The 23379-nt window shown below is 43.8% G+C and overlaps 1 protein-coding gene and 1 long non-coding RNA gene across 3 annotated transcripts; one reads left to right on the forward strand and one right to left on the reverse strand.

Annotated features, from left to right (window-relative positions):
* Nucleotides 1-1802: 1802 nt before the first annotated feature.
* On the reverse strand, nucleotides 1803-11344 carry LOC110383313 (uncharacterized). Of its 2 annotated transcripts, none has more exons than XM_021344083.3 (12): nucleotides 11102-11344; nucleotides 10430-11021; nucleotides 10252-10318; nucleotides 10078-10169; nucleotides 7809-7890; nucleotides 6898-7057; nucleotides 6742-6810; nucleotides 6584-6664; nucleotides 6367-6496; nucleotides 5832-6281; nucleotides 5567-5755; nucleotides 1803-2422 (listed from the first exon to the last, which is right to left on the reverse strand). In XM_021344083.3, exons 2-11 carry the CDS (start codon nucleotides 11016-11018, stop codon nucleotides 5577-5579), a joined length of 1899 nt encoding a protein of 632 aa, XP_021199758.3. In that variant the 5' UTR covers nucleotides 11019-11021; nucleotides 11102-11344; the 3' UTR covers nucleotides 1803-2422; nucleotides 5567-5576. The 2 variants fall into 2 exon arrangements, with proteins under 2 accessions (XP_021199758.3, XP_049695114.2); XM_049839157.2 differs by having other exon boundaries at nucleotides 11251-11340.
* A 2820-nt stretch (nucleotides 11345-14164) lies between these two features.
* Nucleotides 14165-23238, forward strand: LOC135119334 (uncharacterized). The gene is made up of 3 exons (XR_010278186.1): nucleotides 14165-14206; nucleotides 16721-16787; nucleotides 22818-23238. It is a non-coding gene; the product is annotated as an uncharacterized LOC135119334 (long non-coding RNA).
* Nucleotides 23239-23379: the final 141 nt, after the last annotated feature.

Raw genomic sequence — 23379 nt, forward strand, 5'->3', positions numbered from 1 at the left:
GCGTCATTTTTGTCTTGAGATCTAAAAAATAACAAAAAATATCCCGCTCGCTTCGCTCGCGCTTTCAAACGTTGCTAACGTTGTTGGTGCACACACGGTACGTAACCCGGAGATTGAGTGAAGACGGATGGACGGACATGGCGAAACTATAAGGGTTCCTAATTTACTACGGAACCCTATAAATCATGGGACAAGGATAGCAAAGTCAACGTCTTCAACTTACCGAGATAAATTATAGCAGGTGACACAGTCCGACTGTCACCCCTCTCTACTTTAATCACAATAAATTGACAGTTCTTGGATTCTTCTTTATTTTTGCTTTTACCTGCATACTCATTTCTCCAAAGTTAAAAGAAAAAATGACCTCGCTTCGCTCGCGGTTATTTCTTAATTACTCATTTATTCTGCGCTTACTTTTGAAACCCAATCTAACAAATTGTTGAATCGCCGATGTAACAAAACACCCATAACAACTGGTTTTGCTGCAGTCACAGTTTCTTTTTATTTGTGCTTAATTTGAGTCCTCAAACCAGCAATTAATAATGTTTAGGTACTTTTGTGTCCTATAACTAAAAAAAATTCGCACTCGTTACGCTCGCAGCTTAACGGTGCAACACATCCTAGTGTTATGGCTGGAAAACAGAAGCGGTGACAAACTTCTCATCAACACAGCTGTCTTATAATTTAAAAACTATACAATACTTACAATATTATTCTATAAGTGGTCTAGGTACTTCTGTGTCCCAAAACTCGAAAAAATCTCACTCGCCCCGCTCGGGCATCTTTATATCGGGGGTGTCGTTGACAATCACATTAAATGAAATGCGTTAATATACTGGTTAATATATTATGTCGATTTACACAAAGAAAAAACAAAATTACGTACCAAGTAAATATGTAGCGAAAATTAGAACACCATATAAAAGTCAGTCATTACAAACAACTGAATTTCTCCCTTGAAAACTGACAGTTGTCAACTGATCAAAACATTCGATACTCCTAACTTTATCTCTGCTTAACACATGATGTTGTAAATTATAAAAATGAAAAATTATTCCTGTGGTTAAACCACTGAATGGATTAGGTTATTTTTTTTTAATTCGCCATAGAATATCATAAAGAATATGCGATAGGATTTAATGTGATTGTGAACGACCCACCCTGTATACACATCTTCTCGATTCTTGGCTCATGGTTGTAGAACTTGTTACTTTTTGTATCTCAAAATCTGAAAATATTCTGGCTCGCTTCGCTCGCTCAAATTGAGTTAACAGTGACCGGTCTCAGATTTTTTTTTATATATTAAATCAAACAAAAAGCGCCATCAATGATGTCGACACGTTTTTTCAACTGCTTTCGAGCACTTCTCTTCACAATCTTACAATACATAGGCAATGATTGCACCCGGCACCACATGAGTAGAGACGGCACTGATGGTTATTCACTAAAAAAATGAGTCAAATATCGAGATAAAAAAATGTTTTTTAACATTAAAAGATAGACCCGTGATTTTATTTTGTCGTTTTTTGAGGATGCTCAATTGTTAGTCGCCCCGGGTGCCACGCGATGCTACGCCGCCACTGCACGCTAGCGGAAGTAACAATAACAAACTCGTTGAACAATCGCAGTAGGGGGACTTTTCTTTGGAACAGTTGCTCAGCGATTTTTCAAATTCTCCAACTTTATAGAAGGCATACATAGATAACATTCAAGGTGAGGAAGGTATTGTATGTTTTGACGATTCTTCAAATAATAGGAGAACAGAAATAAACACCCGACAAAAAAAAAACTGAAAGTCCTGGTGTTTGGGTATCATAATACATTTTATTTGTTTGATTCACACTGAATCTAGGAATCTATTGAAGCAATTATGTTTGAGAAATAAAGTGATTAAATAACTACATTCGACAATATCTATGTAAATTTTTAAACACAGCACAGATATCAAAAAATTTAATAAAAAAACATGAGGCATTCTTGGAAGTTAAAATTCTTAAAATATTTTGGTACCGTTACAGAAAAGTTAGACAGGCGTTTATCACTTGTTTGAAATTATCAAAAAAATTGTTTTGAACACGTATCAAACGCCTGTTTAACCTTTTTTGTAACAACACCTGCTATCATTACGTATAAATGGTATAGATCTATAACTTGCAAAAGGTAATAATATATAATAATATCCCTGAGGCAGCTTTGCCTTTAACTTACCCCCATCGTAATTCATATCTCGGAACTTATTTAGATTATGTACTTTACAGAAGAGTTCATTTTGCATCTCAGCAAGGAACTACGCCCTCTAATTGTTCACACCTTATAATCTTTAAAATTACAAATAGACCTTATTACTAAAAGAGTGTCCATTTCACTTCACGTATCACAAGCGTTCATATTCCTTATTGATACGGCTAAGCGGGACATACACCTACGACAAAATAAGATAAAGTTATAAAAGATGCATACTCTTTCCGCAACGACGCATTTATGAGTAAATCGCTTGACACAGTTAATACAACGCAGCGCAGGCCCGCCAAGCCATCCCATTGAAGAAATGTTTCTCTATTTATTGTGCAAAGGCAAAATGTAAGTAGCTCGTTGCTAAGAAACAGTCGCGAGAATCTTTAGATAACTAAGTTAAACAAAGCTCGATGTTGACCGTTAATGGGTTAGGGTCTGTGTCAAAATGCATTTTCCACCATATTATCATAGCCAGCAGAAAAAGGTTGGGGACTTAAACTTTGCCTAGCTACTATCTGAGCAGGATTTCGGGTAATTATAATAATTAAATTTTCAAAAGATATACACAGGTCAATTTGTCAGCAGAGCTAAAGTAAAGAGGTAAGCATTATCTTGCATGCTAAGAGATGATTTACTACGGAGCACAAAATAACTAGCGGAGATGCCCTAACGCAGTTAGGTCAGGTGCCTTCAAGTAGGTCAAATACGTCACAGATACGTCACGGCAGGCGTGGCTGGACACCGCCCATATACTGTCGTTCACATCAAACTGATAGCTGTACTATTTGATAATAGTAGTATTTTTACCACAATTTCAACAGATTTTATTTGTTACTACTCGATTAAAACGATGAACGATGAAATGATGAGCTATCATTAATTGTAGAAATTGCTCAGGATCCAAACTCAAAAATACCGATAGGATAACATTTCACGTGTAAGTAGCAATCCTTCGCAATGCGCGCAAAGTTAAATAAATGTCAGGGAAATGAAACAAATCAGATATCATTTCAATTAAAAAATATATTATGTATTTCAGGTACAAATATCAGGTACACTCGTCATAGCACAGCGTATGTTATATTTCTATATTTTATATAATATATTTCTCTAGCATCTTATCTAATATAAAAATTGTCTCAGTCGAATTTTCCTTAAGGCTCTAGACAGACGGACTGCAATCCAACTGCAAAGGACAATGCTCAAAAAAAACCCAAGCCCGGCGTAAACGAAAAGTAACTCAAATTATAGGTAATAATTAGTAATGAAATACTGCATAGGAAGCATCATCGAAATCAATGGCTAAATGTATGAAATTGCTATTTGATTTTTAAAGGGGTAACATGAGCAGCTGGGGCTTATAGTTTAATTAAAATGCTATCTGAAACAACAAACAAGTAATATGGCAAGTAATAAGCTTCTCCAAAAAGATAAATCAATACCGAAGTACAGGCTGCAGCGCCCACGTCATCGCGTCATAAGCGTTTTACATTACTTAGGGTGGGCTAGACATGAGGAACAGTTTGCGCATCCCACAACATTTTTGGATCTCGTCGTGTTAGAAATAAAGAATCGATGACTTTTAAGCGTTATTATTAAAATGAAAAGTACCTACATTCATATCCTGTTTTAGTTATCCTATTATCTTGTAAAAGTAGGTAGAATAGTGGAGAAGTTGCTTTAAACATGTCATTATGTACACTCTTAAACCACAACTGTATCTGTTTGCTGTTCCTTTTACTAATACATTATGTTACCTCTAAAATCTTGAGTAGCAATGTACCGCAGATGTTAAAATTCGAATAGCAATTTCACACATATAGCCACTGATTTCTATAATGCCCCCTATGTAATATTTAATTACTTATTTTTACCTATATTTTGAGTTACATTTCTTTTGCGCCGGGCCTGGGTTTTTTTCTCATACTTCATGAGCATTGTCCTTTTCAGTTCGGATGCAGTTTAAATGCAGTTGACACGACTGCAATAGAACTGCAAACTGCAAACCAACCGCGCAGTCCGATTGCAGTCTGCGTGCAGTCGTGTTCTAAAGTTGATTTGCAGTTCTATTGCAGTCGTATCAACTGCATTCAAACTGCCCTTAAACTGCAAATTGCAGTCGAAATGCAGTCCGTCTGTCTAGAGCCTTAAAGAGGAAATTAAATCGTTACAAACTACTTAAACTAATAACGTCGCCTTTCAACAGTTGTCACTAAGGCTTTAAACGGCATATAAGGCTAAAAATCTTCGGTATAATAATATTGTCAGGCAACAAAAAATCATAGTTTGTACCGATATTTGGTAAGTTGTTTGACTACAAATGCCCACCCACGACAGACATATTTTAGGACAGATAATCGGAGCGATAGTAGGACTAGCTAGGATTTCCTGACCGCCGTTTTAGGACGTTGACGTTGCACTACATAAAATCAGTCACCGATTAATCGGTCGTGGGCGGGCAGCACAATAAGAATTTCAAGATGACGCAGCGTAGAATAGTGTTAACTAAGGAATAGCTTCCAAATATTGTTAATATAATAACCATCGCAAAGGCAGATATTGCAGAGTCACTTAACATTTTAAAATGCACATTATATCACAAGAAGCGCAATCAGACTTTCTTTGTCTCCAGGTTTATGAGATACCAACAAAATATATCATATATCACAGTTTAATATCAACATTTTTATTTGAGATGACTATTTTTCAATAACTCTGTACAGTTCATTTTATAAACGGGATAACTTATCGGTAACTTACATCTATCGTTAAATTCCATATCATTATAAAATCACAATTTTCACAAAACTTATTTCAGTAAATAATACATAAGCATTAGCAGTAATAATTCGCAAATAGCATAAGTTTTCTTACAAACTAGTAAATCAGTCTCATTATTTTCGTTACTCATCGTAATTAAACATTGTCACATAAATTACATGGTTCATAATAAATAATATTTTTGGCGTAGGAAAAATCCTTTATCTAAGATATTATTATCGTGACCAGTAAAATGTAATCTTAAAAACAGTACATTTTTAGTAAAATACACGGAAGGAGGCAAAACCATTTAAACCAAGAAAAACAATGTCATTCGATGGGCTCATCTCATTTTTTAAACCTAAAATCATTATTCTCGTTGCTACTCTGGCCTCTTCAAGTTTTGCCGGCAAGTCAACAACATTAAAACACAAAAATTAATTCATAAAAGTGTAAAAAATACTTATCATAATAGTGTAAAAAAAATTAATCATTAAGATCAGCATGAGATCATAAGTTCATATATAAAAATTCGCATTTGGAGCTTCGTCATCAGTGGCAGTACACATACCTCGTCAGATTTATTGGAATGGGGGATAGTGATGCGGCTGAGGAGGGTATCTGCCCATAACATACGGATTATAATGTTGTGCGCTTTGCACGGGCGGTGCCGTCGCCGAGGTGGAGGGCCGCGAAGGTGCTGGAGTTACACCCACTCGAATGGGAGAGTTCGGGTACGTCTGCTGAACGTTCGGTACATCTGCAAGGCATTCAAACTGTAAGCGTGAGCCTCGTCGACACGACAAGGCTGTCAGGGTGACATCTGCTTGACTCACGGTTCGAGGGTGTCGGGTACGGCTGCGGATAGTAGCCGCGAGTGGGTGGCGGCGGGACGGCCGCTTGGTAAGGCACATAGGCGGGCGCGGCGCGGACCGCCGGGGGATGCGGCGCGGCGGAGGGAGGCGGCGCCGCACTCGGCGGGAGCGGCGCCGGCGCGGGGTGCGTCACGCCGGACGCGTGCGGCGGCGTCGACTGATGAGCCGCGCCGCCCGCCGACACGCTGGGGTACGTCCGCACCGCCACACTCGTCGTGCTCGGGTATCTGCTGGCACTCGGGACGCCCGCTGGGGCCGCAGCCTCCCCTTTGTGCCCGTTCACGAAATGGTTGAACCCGTTCGGTGCGCTGTTGTTTACGTTACTAGTGCTCGGTCTACTCCGATCTGCCGCTGCTGTATCTTTTGCGCGAGATTCGTTTGCTTGAGTTTTTTCCGTATTCAGCGCGTTAGCTGAAAAGTAATTATTTCCATGAATTCACTGGTACTAAGAAATATGTACATGCACGCGTTGGGAAATGCAGCTCTGTCTACTTACATTTCCGAATAACTTCCAAAACGGCTTGTAGTACTTCCGTAGATGAATGAGTGACAGGATTGGACCTCCTGGTCAGTGCAGTCAGGGAGTGCAACAGCGACTCTTCCACTCCTGTAGTAGGTGCAGGCGCCTGAACAATATGAAAACAGAAACGTTTTATTCATGCAAGTTATCTACAGTTTTTGTCATCGATATAGTGACGATATTCAATACTTACGGGCTCCACCACGTTTCTTTGGTTACTGAACACGTAATCCATCAGCTGAAGTAGGAACTGTTTCGGCACGGTAGATGTACCCTGCAAATTATAATGTCATTTAGTTACGTAACTACTAACTAACTTAGTTGTGATAATTGCAGCTTAACCAGACTTACAGAAACGAACGATGCAGCTTGGCTGAACTGGGAAAGTGGATCCTGTGCTTGTGCCTGTTGAGACGACCCCTGAGGTAACACAACACACGCACATTAATAATACGAAGTCATACTGTAGCAAAAATTAACCCCTGGCGAAATATAAATCTGAATTACCTCTATATAATCATCCAATATGCGAAACAATTCCGGACTGACCATTGACTTCAAAAACAAACGCTCATTTTCAAGTTCTTCCAGAGACTTTTCACACCTATATGTTTGATATTCCCTCTCGCACTCCAACTTTTGCATTTCCTGTCGGTACAGCTCGATCCTAAAGGTAAGATTTAAACTATGTTAATGCAACTCTAGTCCATAAAATAAAATAAATAATAGCGTGTAGCAGCTAGTTTCTAATACTGCATAAGCCTACCTCCATCGTAACGTATAGCCGTTTATGTATATATTACCGCACGGCATAGCGCTCAAACCGACGACCACGATAACACGATACCATCAATCCAAGAACCGTTATGGCAATGTGTAGATAAATTATCGTCGCTGTGCAGGCTCATCCGATGTGTGATAATGATACTTTCCTATTCCATTGATTCCAACTAATGAAAACTATACGTACTTGACATTGTCAGTTCAAAATATACATTGTTGTATCCAAACGCTTGTTTGTTATTTTGATGAACTTTCCGATAGGTTGTTAAATCGCACAGCATTTTCTTCGACCACGAACCGAAAATATGAGTATTTCTTTCAAATTCATTCAAAGTAAACATGACAGTCTAACTTTATGAGGCGGATGTGTCCGTATATTTAAAATTTTGCATGGATAATGCAAGCAAGAATATGAACATTATTACATATTGAATACTAAAAATTCGCTTCACGAAATCTTTAACTCGGAATTAGAACACGCTTCGCTTAATGACACTCGCCGATTCATGATCACTTATATTTCGTCATGTTCGATAATGTAAAATTCCCGTAACACAGCGTACAATATTGAACTCAAATATGTTTGAAATAATATCATGCGTACAAATATGGAGAAGAATCTTATTATTCCAAACCTGAGTTCCCGCTGGATACAGTTTTCGCAGATGCTGTCAACTACATTGGAGCACTCCGCTTTCCTCGCTTTGCTTGGCCCGGCTGAGAACAAAATAAATACGCGCCAAGCAAATAACATTAGCTATCCTAAATATATTATTTATGTTAAATGCGTCCAAGAAATATACATTCTGAAGCAGTAACGCACCGGTGTTTTTATGTTTTATTATAAACCAAGGATCACGCAAGTAAACAACGATACAAGATATGATTGATAAAAGATTGCACTCAGATTAACGCTTTTATAATAGACCAACCAAGCCAGCTGTGCCGATGACCAAAGGCGAACTAAAGTTTGACATTTATTATTCCGACCGGATCGACTCTTTTAAACATTCAAAATAATATACAAATTATAGCACAACAATTTCTATCAAAAAAAAAAATATATATATCCTAATTTTTAAACGTAATATAATAGTTTGAAGTTAATAAACGATTATATTGTTTTGTATATCTCGATGCAGGGCTCTGAGACGAAGCCAACACGTGATCATGATGAAGTCCTCCTAGCCGATTATTGAGTACGTCGGCTGTTCTCATATAAGGAGTTCAGCCAACTGCGCAGGACATGTTACAGAGTTACCGGTCCCGAGAATCGAACCCGAGATCTCGTGCTCAGCAGCCGCGCTTGCGACAGCTAGACCAACAAGCCAACACGTACAAATAACACATTTGACTTTTATATTCTGTCCAAGTTATACTGTTTGCCAAGTTACAACAGGCGGCTTGGTGGGTCTATAAGTGCTTTTCCTTTAGCTCTACTGTCTGTGTCACCAACCTATTTTCAGTCTAGAAAAACTTTAGTCACCCTTGGTTTAGAACCCATTCGAATGCTGGTAATGTAACAATTGAGCTGATTCTGAACCAACGACATAATTTTATTCATTGTTGTGAACTAGTGACTCGGCAAAGTGCAACTCTTCGTTTGCACTGAGTGCAGAGTCCACAATTATGTTCTTTAGTTTAAGAGGAATAAACACCTGAGGATGCAAGTATATATAGATAATAACATTTCAGTTCAGTTGGGACCACGTTCAGTGGTGTGAGCTGTCGCTTCTTAAAGCGATGGAGCTGAGTATGGGATCTGGATCGGTGACATCAAACCAACTTGTGCAAATACATATAAAGACTCGCATTATCAGAAAGAGAGCAATTTAGCCAAATATCCTTGCTACGCCAAGGGTTCAGAATCAAATAGAAAAATCATACATATGCAAACTTTAGTAGAATGGACTTTAAAAGTGTGTTTTAGGTTAGTACTTAGGTAGACAATTACGCAAAGTTACAATTTAAAATGCACTGTGTTCAGAATGTAACAAATTATTAGCCAACAAAATATATAACGTGGAAAAGCCAAATAGCATTCAATTATTACTTTCTTGTTAATTTTTTGTGGCATGTTGACACTTTTGTTGACTAATAACTACATAGTCAACACAAGAACTGTGCGATATCGGCATCCGTATAGCATCTTGATTCTGAGACTTCATCAAACTTTCAATAAAAATACCAACAAAATCGCACTATTCCAGTGTTTACTACAAATTCGAAAAAGTTAACTGTGATTCGCCACTATGTGGTTAATATAAGCAATTATTACAAGGGCGACTTTTGTTTCTAGCCATCTTGATAGAATGCATAAGTTATTAATCAAGTTCAAGAAACATTAAGTTAAATTTTAATTTTATAAAACAAATACTCTCATCTTCTTTAGTTGATTTATCAAATTCACAAAATATTATTACATGGTTATCCCATGGTTTCACCCGTGCCCCGGTGGTGATTATTCCCATAGACTGACAATAGTGATTAGTTCCCAGTAGGTTCCCGTATTCAATGCAAACAAACAATCAAATTGTTCCTCTTTATTTTATTTGAATAATACATTCAAAAAGTACAGATGCATTTCAAACAAGTTTGCTATTTATAATTTACTTGCAAACCATTCATATGTAGATCTGACGTTACACAAAAAGCCTAAGCATCTTAAGAAAATATGAAAGAGAAATTACAGGTTACAGTAAAACAGACTCCTTTAAGTAATTCCACAATATTTTGTGCTAATATTCGCGAATGCTAAGATTATTCATTTTGAATTTATTAATAATTATACTTTATTTCGGAAACTATCTTTATCTTTGCTTTTCGCCGAGCATTCATTCATTTGTGTTATTCAAAAACGACTGCCTAGTTTCTTTACTGAAATAATGTAGCCAAGACATTTACCCTCTGCAGGCTCGGCAGCACGCTTCAATGCACCGGTTTTGTTTGGAGCTATGTTTGTTGGCAGTGGAGGAGGAGGTCTACTTGCATCAAACCTGAAATGTAACAGACCAATATAGCAGACTCTGCAAAAAAATATTTATTCCTTACCATACGTTGTTGTTGACAACCACTTACATGGCAGGTAGAGGTGGTGGTGGCTGTGTTGCAGAAAACAAAGCGGTTGTGTGGAAGGGAGGTGGAGCTGAAAATAATAACAGTATCAATTATAAACACTAGAATGCACTTTCATTACAACAAAATAGGCATAATATTGTGAATATGTTATTTATAGTACGGCTTTGTATTGAAATACCTGAAAATATGGGTGGAGTCATGCGAACAGGCGCAGCGGCAGCAGTGGGCGGCGGCGGTGGAGGTGGCGGCGCCAGTAACGGCGGCAGCGGTGCTGGGGGTGGAGGCGGCGGCGCCGCGACTGCCGGCGGCGGCGGAGGCGCCGCTGAGCTCGGTGGAGGCGGCGGCGGCGGAGGAGGTGGTGGCGGTGCTTGCACCATGTACTCGCTCATATACATGTTTGTGGGGGCGGAAGACATCGCTGCATATCTTTCAGCCAATACTCTTGGTAACTGCCCTGTAGTCAGAAAAAGGTTCTCCTCCTCTCTGGAAGTATGCAAATACGTACAATCTGGCCTCATACACCCTGTCCTGTTCTGGTAATCGTGACAGAACTTTAGGATTTCTTTCATGTATTCCACATCTAATTCATGACGGAATCTACATTGAGCTCCTTTGTTGCAGATACCCCAGACGAAGTTGCGGCATCTCTTGTTTTGTGGATCCGTCGACGAGGCATTTCTAAGCCGTGGGTCTGTTGGAGCTACTGATGGTGCCGACTGTTGCGGCAAAGGCGGCTGACGGCCATTTTGCTCATTGTTGTTACTCATGAACTGGAATGAAATGCAAATAGAGATAATATACCTATTTTAACCCATATATGACTAAACACGAATGCAACGGGTAAACTTACCGCAGCAAACTATGTTCACTGTCAACTTGGTATTCAAATCAAGCCAAACAGGTTATTGTCGTTCAAAACACCACGACTTCCAGCAGTTATATCAAATCTCCCGTTTACGCTATCTTACCCAGGCGTTATTAACATTGTTTAATACGTACGCTCGCCGCCTCCAATGTTATAAAACTAATTCTTTACTCAGCGCACCCCCGACACCCTCAATAAAGGGCAAAACTTTCTATATATCCTTCCTTCTGTATTATCTATGATACACACAACCATAGAGGCACACAACCACAAAACTTGCTTGACACTCTTGACCATAGATGTAATATATTATGTCTATGCTCTTGACAGACACTACCAACTACCAAAGTACCAAGTCGTCAGTCGATTATTTGATTATCATTAATTCGAAGTTTAAGAAATGGGACGGAAACGGAAAGTAATTTTAATTTGTATGTAATAAAGTGCCATTGGCATAATGTCATTGTGTCGTTTTCCATTTAATAAAAAATAAGGTAATGTTACTTTTCTCGTGAAGTTAGTTATCTTTGAGTATCTGCCGCTGGCAACACCGATTCGCTCATTGCTTATTACCTACTTGACTTGTTCAGACTCCAGCTGGCTCAGGCCGGCAGCACACATCCGGTTTCCGGATACGGATTCCTGATCAGGAATTCCTATTCGGGATTCCGTGACACTAGCGCACACATTCGGTTTTTTTCATTCTGAATTTACATGGCCAGTACGTATAGAGCCACTTAAGTGAAAACACGCATCATGGAGGATGACGAGTTAATTGGGATTGCACTCTTACTTTGGTTAAAAAAGAAAAAAATAGGCGGCGTTACTGGGTACACCCGTTAAATACACGGAGATTGGCCGAAAGTCAATTCTACATTAAAAGACTATTAACTATTTAAACTATTTATCTTTTATGTATGCAAATATGTATATACTAGCTTCTGCCAGCGGTTTCACCCGCATCCCGTGGGAACTACTTCCCGTACTGGGATAAAAAAGCCGATAAGTAGCCTATAGCCTTCCTCGATAAATGGGCTATCTAACATTGAAAGAAATTTTCAAATCGGACCAGTAGTACCTGAGATTAGCGCGTTCAAAGAAACAAACAAACTCTTCAGCTTTATAATATTAGTATAGATTTGTTAAATTGTTTAATAAACTGGATTTCATCTCTCAAAAATAAAATATATATATACAAAAATAAAAACAAATATAAAAAAGCAAGGGACAAGCGGGCTCTGATACACGTCCATTCGGAACAGGGCTAACTTGATTCAGAATGAAAATTTCCGTATGTGTGCGGCGGTCAAACCAAATTGTTCGCGAGCGCTACGTTCGGAATGACGTCATCAGGTTTTATTCCGTTCTGAGTACCAGAACGCACGGAGAAAATTTTAAACCGAATGTCAGGTTTTTTTCCGTCCGGAAAAAGTAAGAACGTGTGCGCTCTTGTGAACATTTTGTATGAAAAAAGAGCATTCCGGTTTCCGGATACGGATTCCTGATCAGGAATTCCTATTGGGGATTCCGTGACACTAGCGCACACATTCGGTTTTTTTCATTCTGAATTTACATGGCCAGTACGTATAGAGCCACTTAAGTGAAAACACGCATCATGGAGGATGACGAGTTAATTGCGATTGCACTCTTACTTTCGTTAAAAAAGAAAAAAATTAAACGGCGTTACTGGGAACACCCGTTAAATACACGGAGATTGGCCGAAAGTCAATTCTACATTAAAAGAGCCATGTTACGGGCGTACCCCGAAGAATTTTTTAAATACTATCGGATGTCCATCAAATCATTTGATGAACTCCATCAAGCCATTCGAGATAAAATAAAGAACAATTTTTAAAGCACTTTTTCGTATGAAGGTGTAAAAAATTAAGTTAAAGAGTACATAATATAAGTACCATATTGTTTTTAACATTTTTATCTTTTTTCTGAGATACGTCACTTTGTTATAGGACATGGGGCAATTTTGTATGGATTGTGATCCGCCTTCTTTAAACTATTTATCTTTTATGTATGCAAATATGTATATACTAGCTTCTGCCAGCGGTTTCACCCGCATCCCGTGGGAACTACTTCCCGTACTGGGATAAAAAGCCGATAAGTAGCCTATAGCCTTCCTCGATAAATGGGCTATCTAACACTGAAAGAAATTTTCAAATCGGACCAGTAGTACCTGAGATTGGCGCGTTCAAACAAACAAACAAACTCTTCAGCTTTATAATATTAGTATAGATTTGCTAATTGTTTAATAAACTGGATTTCATCTCTCAAAAATATATATATATACAAAAATAAAAACAAATATAAAAAAGCAAGTGACAAGCGGGCTCTGATACACGTCCATTCGGAACAGGGCTACCTTGATTCAGAATGAAAATTTCCGTATGTGTGCGGCGGTCCAACCAAATTGTTCGCGAGCGCTGCGTTCGGAATGACGTCATCAGGTTTTATTCCGTTCTGAGTACCAGAACGCACGGAGAAAATTTTAAACCGGATGTCAGGTTTTTTTCCGTCCGGAAAAAGTAAGAACGTGTGCGCTCTTGTGAACATTTTGTATGAAAAAAGAGCATTCCGGTTTCCGGATCAGGATTCCTGATCAGGAAACCGGATCAGGAAACCGGATGTGTGCTGCCGGCCTTATTCGCTAACTTTCGAATTCTCAGATGTCAACTGGCCTCAGTTGTCATCGGAACTTTGATGTCAACCGATAAGTTCAAAACATTGGTATTCTGTATCGCATGAAGTGGATATCGGTGGATATCGTTACACGGTTGCTGACGCCAAAACTACGATGACAATTTGACAGCTCTATTTTTTTATCCATTATCCATTATGTCCACTGGGCTTACGGAATCGCAATATAACGTTTATCGATACAGAAACAGCTGTCAAAATGAGTCATGGTGGATATCAGCCTGATGACGTCATCTCATTTGGTAACTGGCGTTAGCGAATAAGAAAATAGCTGTTTGACAATTTACTAATGTACACTTTACCAATTGATGATATCTGCGAGCTGTCAGTGGAGTTAGCGAATAAGGCTACAGCACACCAACAAGCCCTCAACCGATATTCGTGAGTACTAGATAATAAGTTTTTTAAAAGTTTTAACATTAAAAAATCTACTAATATAAATAACTCCAATCATTAAATGATGAAGATACGGCATTCAAGGCAAATTTATTATATTACTCGGCCGTTACAAATTTTTATTAAGTAGGTACTCCGATAAAAACTTAGCAGCTTAATTTTTCACGGTTTTTGCACCTAGTTTTATTTTAGCATTGTAATCCAATTGCAGATATGTATGGTGCCTATTGTGCCTAATCTCCCTGATATAATTGTAAAGAAAACGGTGAAACACCATGATTTGTTTGAAAGTCTTCTTCATGCAGGGCAGGTGCCTACATCATGTTGCACTCACCTCGTGCTTAAATGCAATTGTTTTACCCTGATTCCACGCACCTAGTGTTTTGGATTTTACACATTTTATTAATCTTAACATTGCTTATCGTTCACTTTGCGTATCATTATAGCAATTTTTATTATTCGAGTTTTTTGTTTGATGTCGTCTGATTGTACTACCTCGTTTGGTTTTTTTTTATTGTTTCATTTAATTCCATCTCATCCATTCCATTTATCAACATCGTAATATTTTTATAATAAGAAAAAAATATTTTTTCCTGAATATTTGCCTGCCCCTTATAATTATAGTTGGTTAATGAGCATATTTATTAAGTAACAAATGTGACCCATTAGTATTTTTAGTCTTCATGGCTAATTTAACTATTAGGTTACAATAATTCTTATTATACTTACCATATTTCACGCTACCCTCTCTTAAAAAAAAATAATTGCGTGCCAAAGTACTTACTCTGGGCTACAAAACCGGCCAAGTGCGAGTCGGACTCTAGGTATTCTATATACCTATATTTATGTGCAGTGTTTTATTCGTTTGCAAAAAAACACAAAGTAGTCGCTGTCTTCCATTCGATTATTGTTTGAATCCATTTTGTTACTGAGTGAGACTGAGTATTGTACGTCGTTAATTTGCTACAAACACGCGACGAAAACGTTGCGATTTTGCCGTACGTCCGCGACGTCTTCGCTGAGCAGCCGCAGCGTGTTCGCGTCGCATTCGCTACGCGCCCGCTTCGCTTTGAAGACGCTCGCAATCCGCTAGAACAGTGGTTCTTAACCTTTTTGACACGAGGGACCACTTTGACTAAAGTTTGTCTTGCCGGGGACCACCGCATCGGTATACCTAAATTAGCACTAATTTCTTTATTATTCAGCAAAAAAAACTGAATTTTTGGGTCAGTACTCAAAGCTAAACGCATGTCGGCAGTTGTGTAGATAAGCAAATGCAAATAAAGAAAGACTTGCCTATGCAGTTCCCAAATGCGCGAGCGAAGCGAGCGCGAAATTTTTATCGGACTTAAAACAAAAATTACGTAAAATTTAGCCCAAACGTACTTAACGTTTTGTTTGTTGACAAATGCAAATAAAAAATCGGTAAAAAAACTTTTAAGTTAAACGGTTTTATCTTATGTGCACTGAAAACTAGAAAATAAAAAAAAACTGTTACTTACCTATAAACCTACATAGGTGGTCCCGGTCATATTAGACTAAAATAAAAACGTGGGGGCCATTGCCTAACTATTGCTGTAATACTTTCTTCTAGAGGTATAATAGGTGTGGATTTCTACTTACTATAATCGTAACTGGAGATTTTAACAATCAATAATCAGCCGTAGCGGCTTCACCAGCGAACGCCGAGCTCACGATCTACCAAAGTATAAAGATATGCTTTGCCATAGGTAGGATTTCAGAGGGCCCCCACGTTTTTATTTTAGTCTAATATGACCGGGACCACCTATGTAGGTTTATAGGTAAGTAACAGTTTTTTTTTATTTTCTAGTTTTCAGTGCACATAAGATAAAACCGTTTAACTTAAAATTTTTTTTACCGATTTTTTATTTTCTAGTTTTTAGTATTTAATGAAAATGCCTACCGAATATTCCTCATTCTATTTATGGGTCAGCAGCGGTGAGGGAGTGCCAAACTCTTACTGACTAAAAACCGTTGTATTTCGTCGTAGGCCTTTTATGTACCAGGATAATCCCGCAGCTCAGGCAGGCCTTGGCCCTGTTGGGCCCCGCTGGGGATGCTGACAGTATTCTACTTGAGTAGCCCTTTCATTTGATACCCATATTGAGGGGGTTGTGGAAAAAATATGTAATCCGCCATTTTGTACCGGCGTCCATCTTGGATTTACAATGTTATTGATATTAGTATATTGTATTGTCATCGGAATTAAAGGTGTGTACCAAATTTCAGATCAATCTGACAACAGCAAGGTACTTAAATTTGAATTACTAAATTTGACCCAAGAAAGAATAAAACAAACAGGGTAAGCTAAATAAAACCGTTTAAAAAAAGGGCATACAGTTTTTGAATACGCGAGCGAAGCGAGCGCGAAATTTTTATCGGACTTAAACCAAATATTACGTAAAATTGAGCCCAAACGTATTTAACTTTTTGTTTGTTGACAAATGCAAAAATTTAACGCGTTGGTGGTCTCAGCAGGGCTGGTGCTGGAGATGACAATATCGACGAACATGACAAAAAACAAGAGAGGCCTGAAGTTCATCAAGTAAGTAGCCCCACAAAGCTAATAATGGGGAGTTTTAATTTTCTTGTTCTAGAACTTTTTTTCAAATTGGAATGTTATTTAATTAATTAATGTACACACTATACATATATACAAACTTAAACTACTTATCTTTATACAAAAATAAAATACTATATACAAAATATATATAAACATAAAACATAATATAAAAGAGCATCGATCAGGCGTCGAAGTATTCCTCCGCATCACTGTCCTCCGGAAACGTGCCCAGAAGACTGGCTGCATCTAGAACTTTTATATTTTTTTTATAAGCTATAGATGTTTGTCCTGTGGTGTGTCAATTTAGCAGGTTTTTAATCGATTTCAGAAAACGTTCTACAAAAATTTAAAACCGACTCCCAAAAACACTGAAAAGCAAAATATATAATTGATGTAGGTTGTACATAATATTTTTTTTTTTTTTTTTTTTTTGTTGTCGCTGGGCTAAAAATGCTATTACGCATCCCCTTCCCGTCGGGGGACGAGAGAGGGGTATGTGGGACTCCCCGGTAAAGACGTTCCCGGTATACCCACTAAAAAGGCCCAGCGGCACTCCGACCTCGCCTGAGTGGGGGGGGTCTGGGAATCTACGGCGTCCAGTCCCCCTCCGGCGATTGCCCGCCTCACGGCAGGCCCCTCATGCCTCCCCACAGTGAGGAGGGATCCCTATGATGGCCGGAGCACAAGGGGCAATCCTTGTAATGCAGGCGGTGGCACCCCCGCGCCTGTCGCCCGCTGATCACCCCCCAGGGCGGATGGGGACGGGCGTTGTGTTCGCCGTCTTCCACCCCTTCTTCGTCTGCGGTGCGGCGCCGCGAGAGGGTCGCTCTCCCGCACGCGCTCCGCTGACTCCTTCTGTGTCATGACGTCCTCACAGAAGGAGGCCACCGCTTCCCATGCCTCCTCACTTCGCAGCATGGCAGAAATCACGCTGGGAAGTGAGAGGTCGTCCCCGACCACTGCCACCAGGGTGCGGCGGGGTTCAGTCCACGATGGGCACACCTCGAGTGTGTGCTCTGTCGAATCCACCTCGGCTTCGCAGTGATGGCACTGTGGAGTCTCCTCCCTCCCAATCCGGTGCAGGTACGATCCGAAGCAGCCATGTCCGGACAGCACCTGCACCAGACGCATCGAGAGGCAGCCATGCCGCCGATCGAGCCAGCCGTTCAGGACAGGCCCGCTGGCATCCAACGTCCGGCGACCGAACGTTGCCGAGGCAAGATCCTCGGCCCAGTGGCCAGTTATTAACTCCCTCGCTTCCTCCCGAACTTCTTCCCGTTCTATTGGGTCCGGGTGCCGGTCTAGTGCCCTCTGCGCCGCCTTCCAGTCGTACACTCTGGCGAGCACCCAAGCCTCGAGCTCCCAAGGAGGGGTTCCCGCCAGAACGCACGCCGCCGCAAAGCTCACTGTACGGTACGCCCTCGCCACCCGCTGCGCAATGACCCTTTGTGGCCTTCGGATGGCAGCGGCGTTTCTCCGTCTGCACAGTGAGTCTGCCCAGATTGGGGCCCCGTACAGGGCCATACTCTTGAGTATGCCGGCGTATAGACGACGGCATTGGTCGCCGGGCCTCCCGATGTTCGGGAGGAGCCAAGAGAGGGCGCCCGCGGTCTTCACTAAGCGCGTCGACAACCCGCTGAAGTGGGCGCTGAAGTGCCACTTGCTGTCGAGGACTATGCCCAGATATTTCATCTGGGGCTGCACCCCAATGCGGACACCCTCCACATGGATATGAGCGTCGGGCGGTTGGTGCTGCCGAGGCCCGTGGAAGAACACGGCTTCGGTCTTTTGCAGCGCCACCGTCAGCCCTAGGCGGGAGATTCTGTCCACCACTAGTGAACCGCCCGCCGAGGCCAAGCTGGCCGCCTCTGCAAAATTTCTCCCCCGGGCAGTCAGAAGGGTGTCGTCTGCATAGCAGATGACAGACGTGCCACGGGGGAGGTTTTCCCGCAAGAGCCAGTCGAATCCGATGTTCCACAGGAGTGGCCCCAGAACAGAGCCCTGTGGGACACCGGACTCGACGCCGTAACGTCGGAGCTGGCCCGTCTTATCCACAAGAAGGACAGTGCGGTCCCTCAGGTAGTCCGCCAAAAGTCCCCGCAAATACAGAGGCACCCCATGGAAGCGGAGGGCCTCCAGTATAGTGGAGTGGGGAATAGAGTTGAAGGCGTTGGCTATGTCGAATGACACAGCCAACAGTCCATCCCCCGCATCCATCGCCTCCTTCACCTGATCCTTGAGTCGGGATAGTGCGTCAACTGTCGAACGCTCAGCTCGAAAACCGAACTGGGCGTCCGCTAGATCTGGGCCGATTGTACTCAAATGCCTGTTGATTCGGGCGGCGAGGATCCTCTCGAACATTTTACCGACTTCATCCAGTAAAACGATGGGTCGGTATGCCGATGGGGAGTCCGCCGGTCGCCCTTCCTTACGAAGAAGGCACAATTGGCCCTCCTTCCATGGCTTCGGGAACCTCTCAGACGTGAGGCACTCACTGAAGAGGTCCCGAAACCTTTCTTCCATCTGGGAGGTGGCGATGGCTATCACCTTTGCGGGGACGCCGTCCGGACCTGGGGCCGTCTTTTTCCCCCTGAGGCAGGAAGCTGCCCTTTCTACCTCGTTCTCCGTAACAAGCGGGACCTCCTCGGCTGACGGAGCTGCACCCCGCGGGGCGCTCATCACTGGTGGGGTGAAGTTGTCCCTGCGTGGAAACAGGGACTGGACCACCCCATCCAGCAAAGATGGCTCGAGGGTTTCGGCAACGGGGGGACCGTACGGGCGCAGTTTGTTGCATGCGGCCTTGTACGGCCTCCCAAAGGGGTCAATGTCTAAACCTTCAAACATTTCCGCCCTCGCGCGATCTTGGGCTGTACCCATTCGCGCCGTCAGTGTCGACTTAGCCTCTATGTAGGCTGCATAGAGGCGGTCCTCGTTGTCAAGGTCGCGAAGGCGCCGCCGCCGGCTTCTTGTGTAGGCCCGCCTGGCTGCCACACAGGCGGCCCGTAGATCCCCCAATTCCTCCGACCACCAATAAACGGCACGTCTAGGTGGCGGACGATGAGACCGAGGCATGCTAGAGTTGCACACCTCGGTCAGGGATACCCTTAACTGGACCGCTGTGGCGTCCACATCACTTACTCCGACAGAAGGGGACAGCCAGTTCTGGACGAACGCCGCCTCTACGGCGGCCTCCCTATCTAGGCGAGAGAGCGCCCACCGTGGGAAGTGCGACCGACCCTCCTGGGTCCCCTGGGAGCCCGGGGTGGAAACATCAAACCGCACGTATCGGTGGTCGGACAGCGTCTCCACCAGCTCCACCCGCCAGTCCACTATACAGGCTGCCAAAGAAGGGGATGCAAAGGCGAGGTCCACGATGGAGCCCCCCTGCCGCCGCACGCAGGTGTGTACTGTTCCTCTATTCAGGAGGGACAGACCGGATGACACGGACCAGGTTTCAACCTCTCGTCCTCGGGCATTGGTGGTCGGGTTACCCCATATTATCGACTTGGCGTTAAAGTCGCCCAAGACCAACACCCGGTGCTGTACCATTCCGCCTGCCACCCTAGCGAGGACCTCTAGAAAGTTCTCGAAGTCCGTGAGAGGGCGGTTTGGTGAGAAATACACCCCTATAAGGGCTATGTCACCCCACGCAGCGGCTACGTATCCTGGTCCCCTCTCTAAGAGCGAGAGGGGAGGAGAGTCCGTGGAAGATCGCGCCATCAATGCAACCGAGCCGTTGTCGTCTCCCAGCCAGCTGCCAGGGACAGAGTACGGCTCGGCGATAACCGCCACGTCCACCAACCACTCTGCAAAGGTTTGGACCAGCAGGCTCTGGGCTGCTCTGCAGTGGTTGATGTTCGCTTGAAGAATGCGTCGTCTTTGTCCAGCCATCAGTCGGTGTTCATAGCGCTACCCTCGGTGGCCGGCACTGGAACTGGAGTTTCAGTGGCGGCAGCAGCGGCAGGCCGCACCGGCGCCTGCGGTTTGCCCTTCTTTAGTGGCGGTCGGCATTCCCTGCCCGCCATCACGTGGTTGGCTGGACGACCACTGGCAGCGCATACTGCGCAATGCGTGGTGGCAGCTTCGCAGGTGGCCACCCTGTGCCCCTCTTTCCCGCAGCGGAAGCATAGTTCCCCACGATCGGCAGTGGACGGGCAGAGAGGCCGGGTGTGTCCGATGCCGAGGCACTTGAAACAGCGCATCGGCGCATCCTCGAGCACTCGGACCCCACCCGAGCTAAGTCCGACCGGCAGGCGACCCTTAGCCAGGACCGCCTTGGCAACTACGACCGGGCACTCTAATCTCGTAGTGCCCATTCCCCTGCGGCCAGGTCTAATGGCTCGGCCCTTGATAGATTCGACGGTGCAACCCCCCACCGCCGCAACCGCTGCCACCACCTCTTCTTGCGTGACTGAGTCGTCGAGGTCGGTCACCTCCAGAGTCACGCACTTGACGGCTCTCACGACCTTGGCCGTGTCCGAGATAGCCTCTCGGAGCTTCGTCGCGAAGAGGTCCGCCTTGGTGCCGCGTTGGGCCCCCGAGAACTGGAAGATTCGGGCCCCTGTTTGGGTCTTCCGGCACGTGACTCTGCCAGCCCCAAGTTCAGCAGGGTCGACATTTGTACGAGCCCGCCGTAGCACGGACTCATATGTCTCCCCTCGTTCCGCTGCCTCTGGGGTCAGTGTGACCACGACGGCTGCAGTTCTTGGAGGAGGAGCGAGCTTCCTCCTCTTGTCCGCTAGAGCTGCAGGCTTGACTGCAGGGGGCTCAGGGGCCGACCTTTTCCCTTTCTGCTTCCTTTTTACCACCTTAACCCAAGGCTGGTTGGAAGGGGTGGTGGAGGGCAGCAGTACGTCTTCCCTCACCGGTTCGGGAGGGAACGTCTGAGTAGCCGGGGCCGGTGACGTCTTCTTGCCCTTGGTGGTCTTTAGCACCTGGGGCTCCGCCTGGGCTGGAGCCGTTGAGGGCCCCGGTGCGATGGGCATCCGCCCGGGCGCCTTATCCGCCGCGAGTGGAGGGCGTAGCCTCGTCTCCGGCAGGAGCCGGTCTTCAATGCCGGCGAAACAGGCTCTGGTGAAGGCCCTCTCCTCCATAATGACCTTGCGGATAATATCCTCAAGGTTGGAGGAGGAAGGCAGCGATGTTGGACCTTCTGACGTCCCCTCTTGCCGATTCGTGGGCTCGGCAACACGCGCGTGCAGCGCAGATACCTCTTTCTGCAGGCGATCCACCTTCGCCTGCAGTTGCCGCGTCTCCTCGGAGGTGGTGCGCTGCACCAGTTCCTTAACAATGCCGAGCAAGCTCGCTGCCCGGCATTTCAGGGCCTTCTGTAAGGTCCCCTTCAATTTGGAGGACTTGGAAGCCACCTCGAGGATTCCCATCTGATCCTCCAGGGCCATGCGCTCCATTTCCTCCACTGTGTGGTCCGCGTAGAGGACACTAGAGGCGCCGAGGTTGGCCTTGGCTCTGCTTCTTCGCGCCGGCTGTTCCTCCAAGTTGGCTTGTAAAACCGCCCGTTTCGCCGGCTTCTCAGCTGCATCTGAAGAGCCTCCGGAGCCCCGCTTGAGGAATGCCCTCTTCCTGGTCTGGCGGGTTGCAACGCCGCTCGTGCCACTCATTTGTGACTCCGTGTCGGACAAATCGGTGGACACGACGTCACTATCTCGCATGAGACTAGCCGCGGATGGTGCGCGGCTGGTCTCTGATGCCGAAGCATCTCGAGCCATGGTTTGGCCCTGAGAAGGGCCTTTGCGGAGACAGCGCCCGGAGGCGGCCCTCACAGGACGTGGCATTGCCACCCACAATATCGAAACGCAAGACTGTTGAAGATGTTTCGACGCACAGCGTTCGTTAGCCGCCGGCCTGCCACTCCGTTACGGTGGTCAGGCGCGGCGTTGCCCAGGGGTCACTACGTGGAAGTCAACGCTGTGGGGGGACCCCCTTGTACATAATACCTAATGTAACAAATAGTTTTGGTTCTGTAAATTTGAAATTAATTTAACTTTGTTTCAGTGCGGACGCCAATTATAATGCGGGACCTCGCCCAAGCAGCAGTGGTAAGCTTCCTTTACATTAATCCCCACACATAAAAAGCAACCAAATGTACAGTCAGTGCACTACCAGTTCGATAATCTCTCCAATCTGTAAGATCTAATATCGCTAAGGTTGATTATTACTTTATTATTTTACTCATAGGGTCGTAGACCTTATTTTCGCCCACTGCACAAAGAGAACTATAATTAGAATAATATTCTACATACCGTCCCTTAGCTTACAACACCGCTCAAGTCGAAAATTGGCAGTTTCCACATTTAAATGCCTTTGGATAGATTCGCTCACTGCGCGTCTAACCATTGGTCACATGATATAGATTTCGACCAATCAGATGCCGTAATTCGAAAAGTAGGGGCAGCGCGCAAGTCGGTTGGCCTTTTAAAAATAGGTACACAGTCTTTTTCGTCTCCTGTACAGATACCGGCACGGATATTGGGCTCTCGGCGGCGCTTTGCGCACCCGTACGCACAAGGCAATAAATCAGAAAATCGCTTCTGCGCAGGTGAAGGTCATGGCTCGA

This window comes from Helicoverpa armigera, chromosome 1, assembly GCF_030705265.1.
Source record: "Helicoverpa armigera isolate CAAS_96S chromosome 1, ASM3070526v1, whole genome shotgun sequence".
In the NCBI taxonomy this organism is placed as follows: Eukaryota; Metazoa; Arthropoda; class Insecta; order Lepidoptera; family Noctuidae; genus Helicoverpa; species Helicoverpa armigera.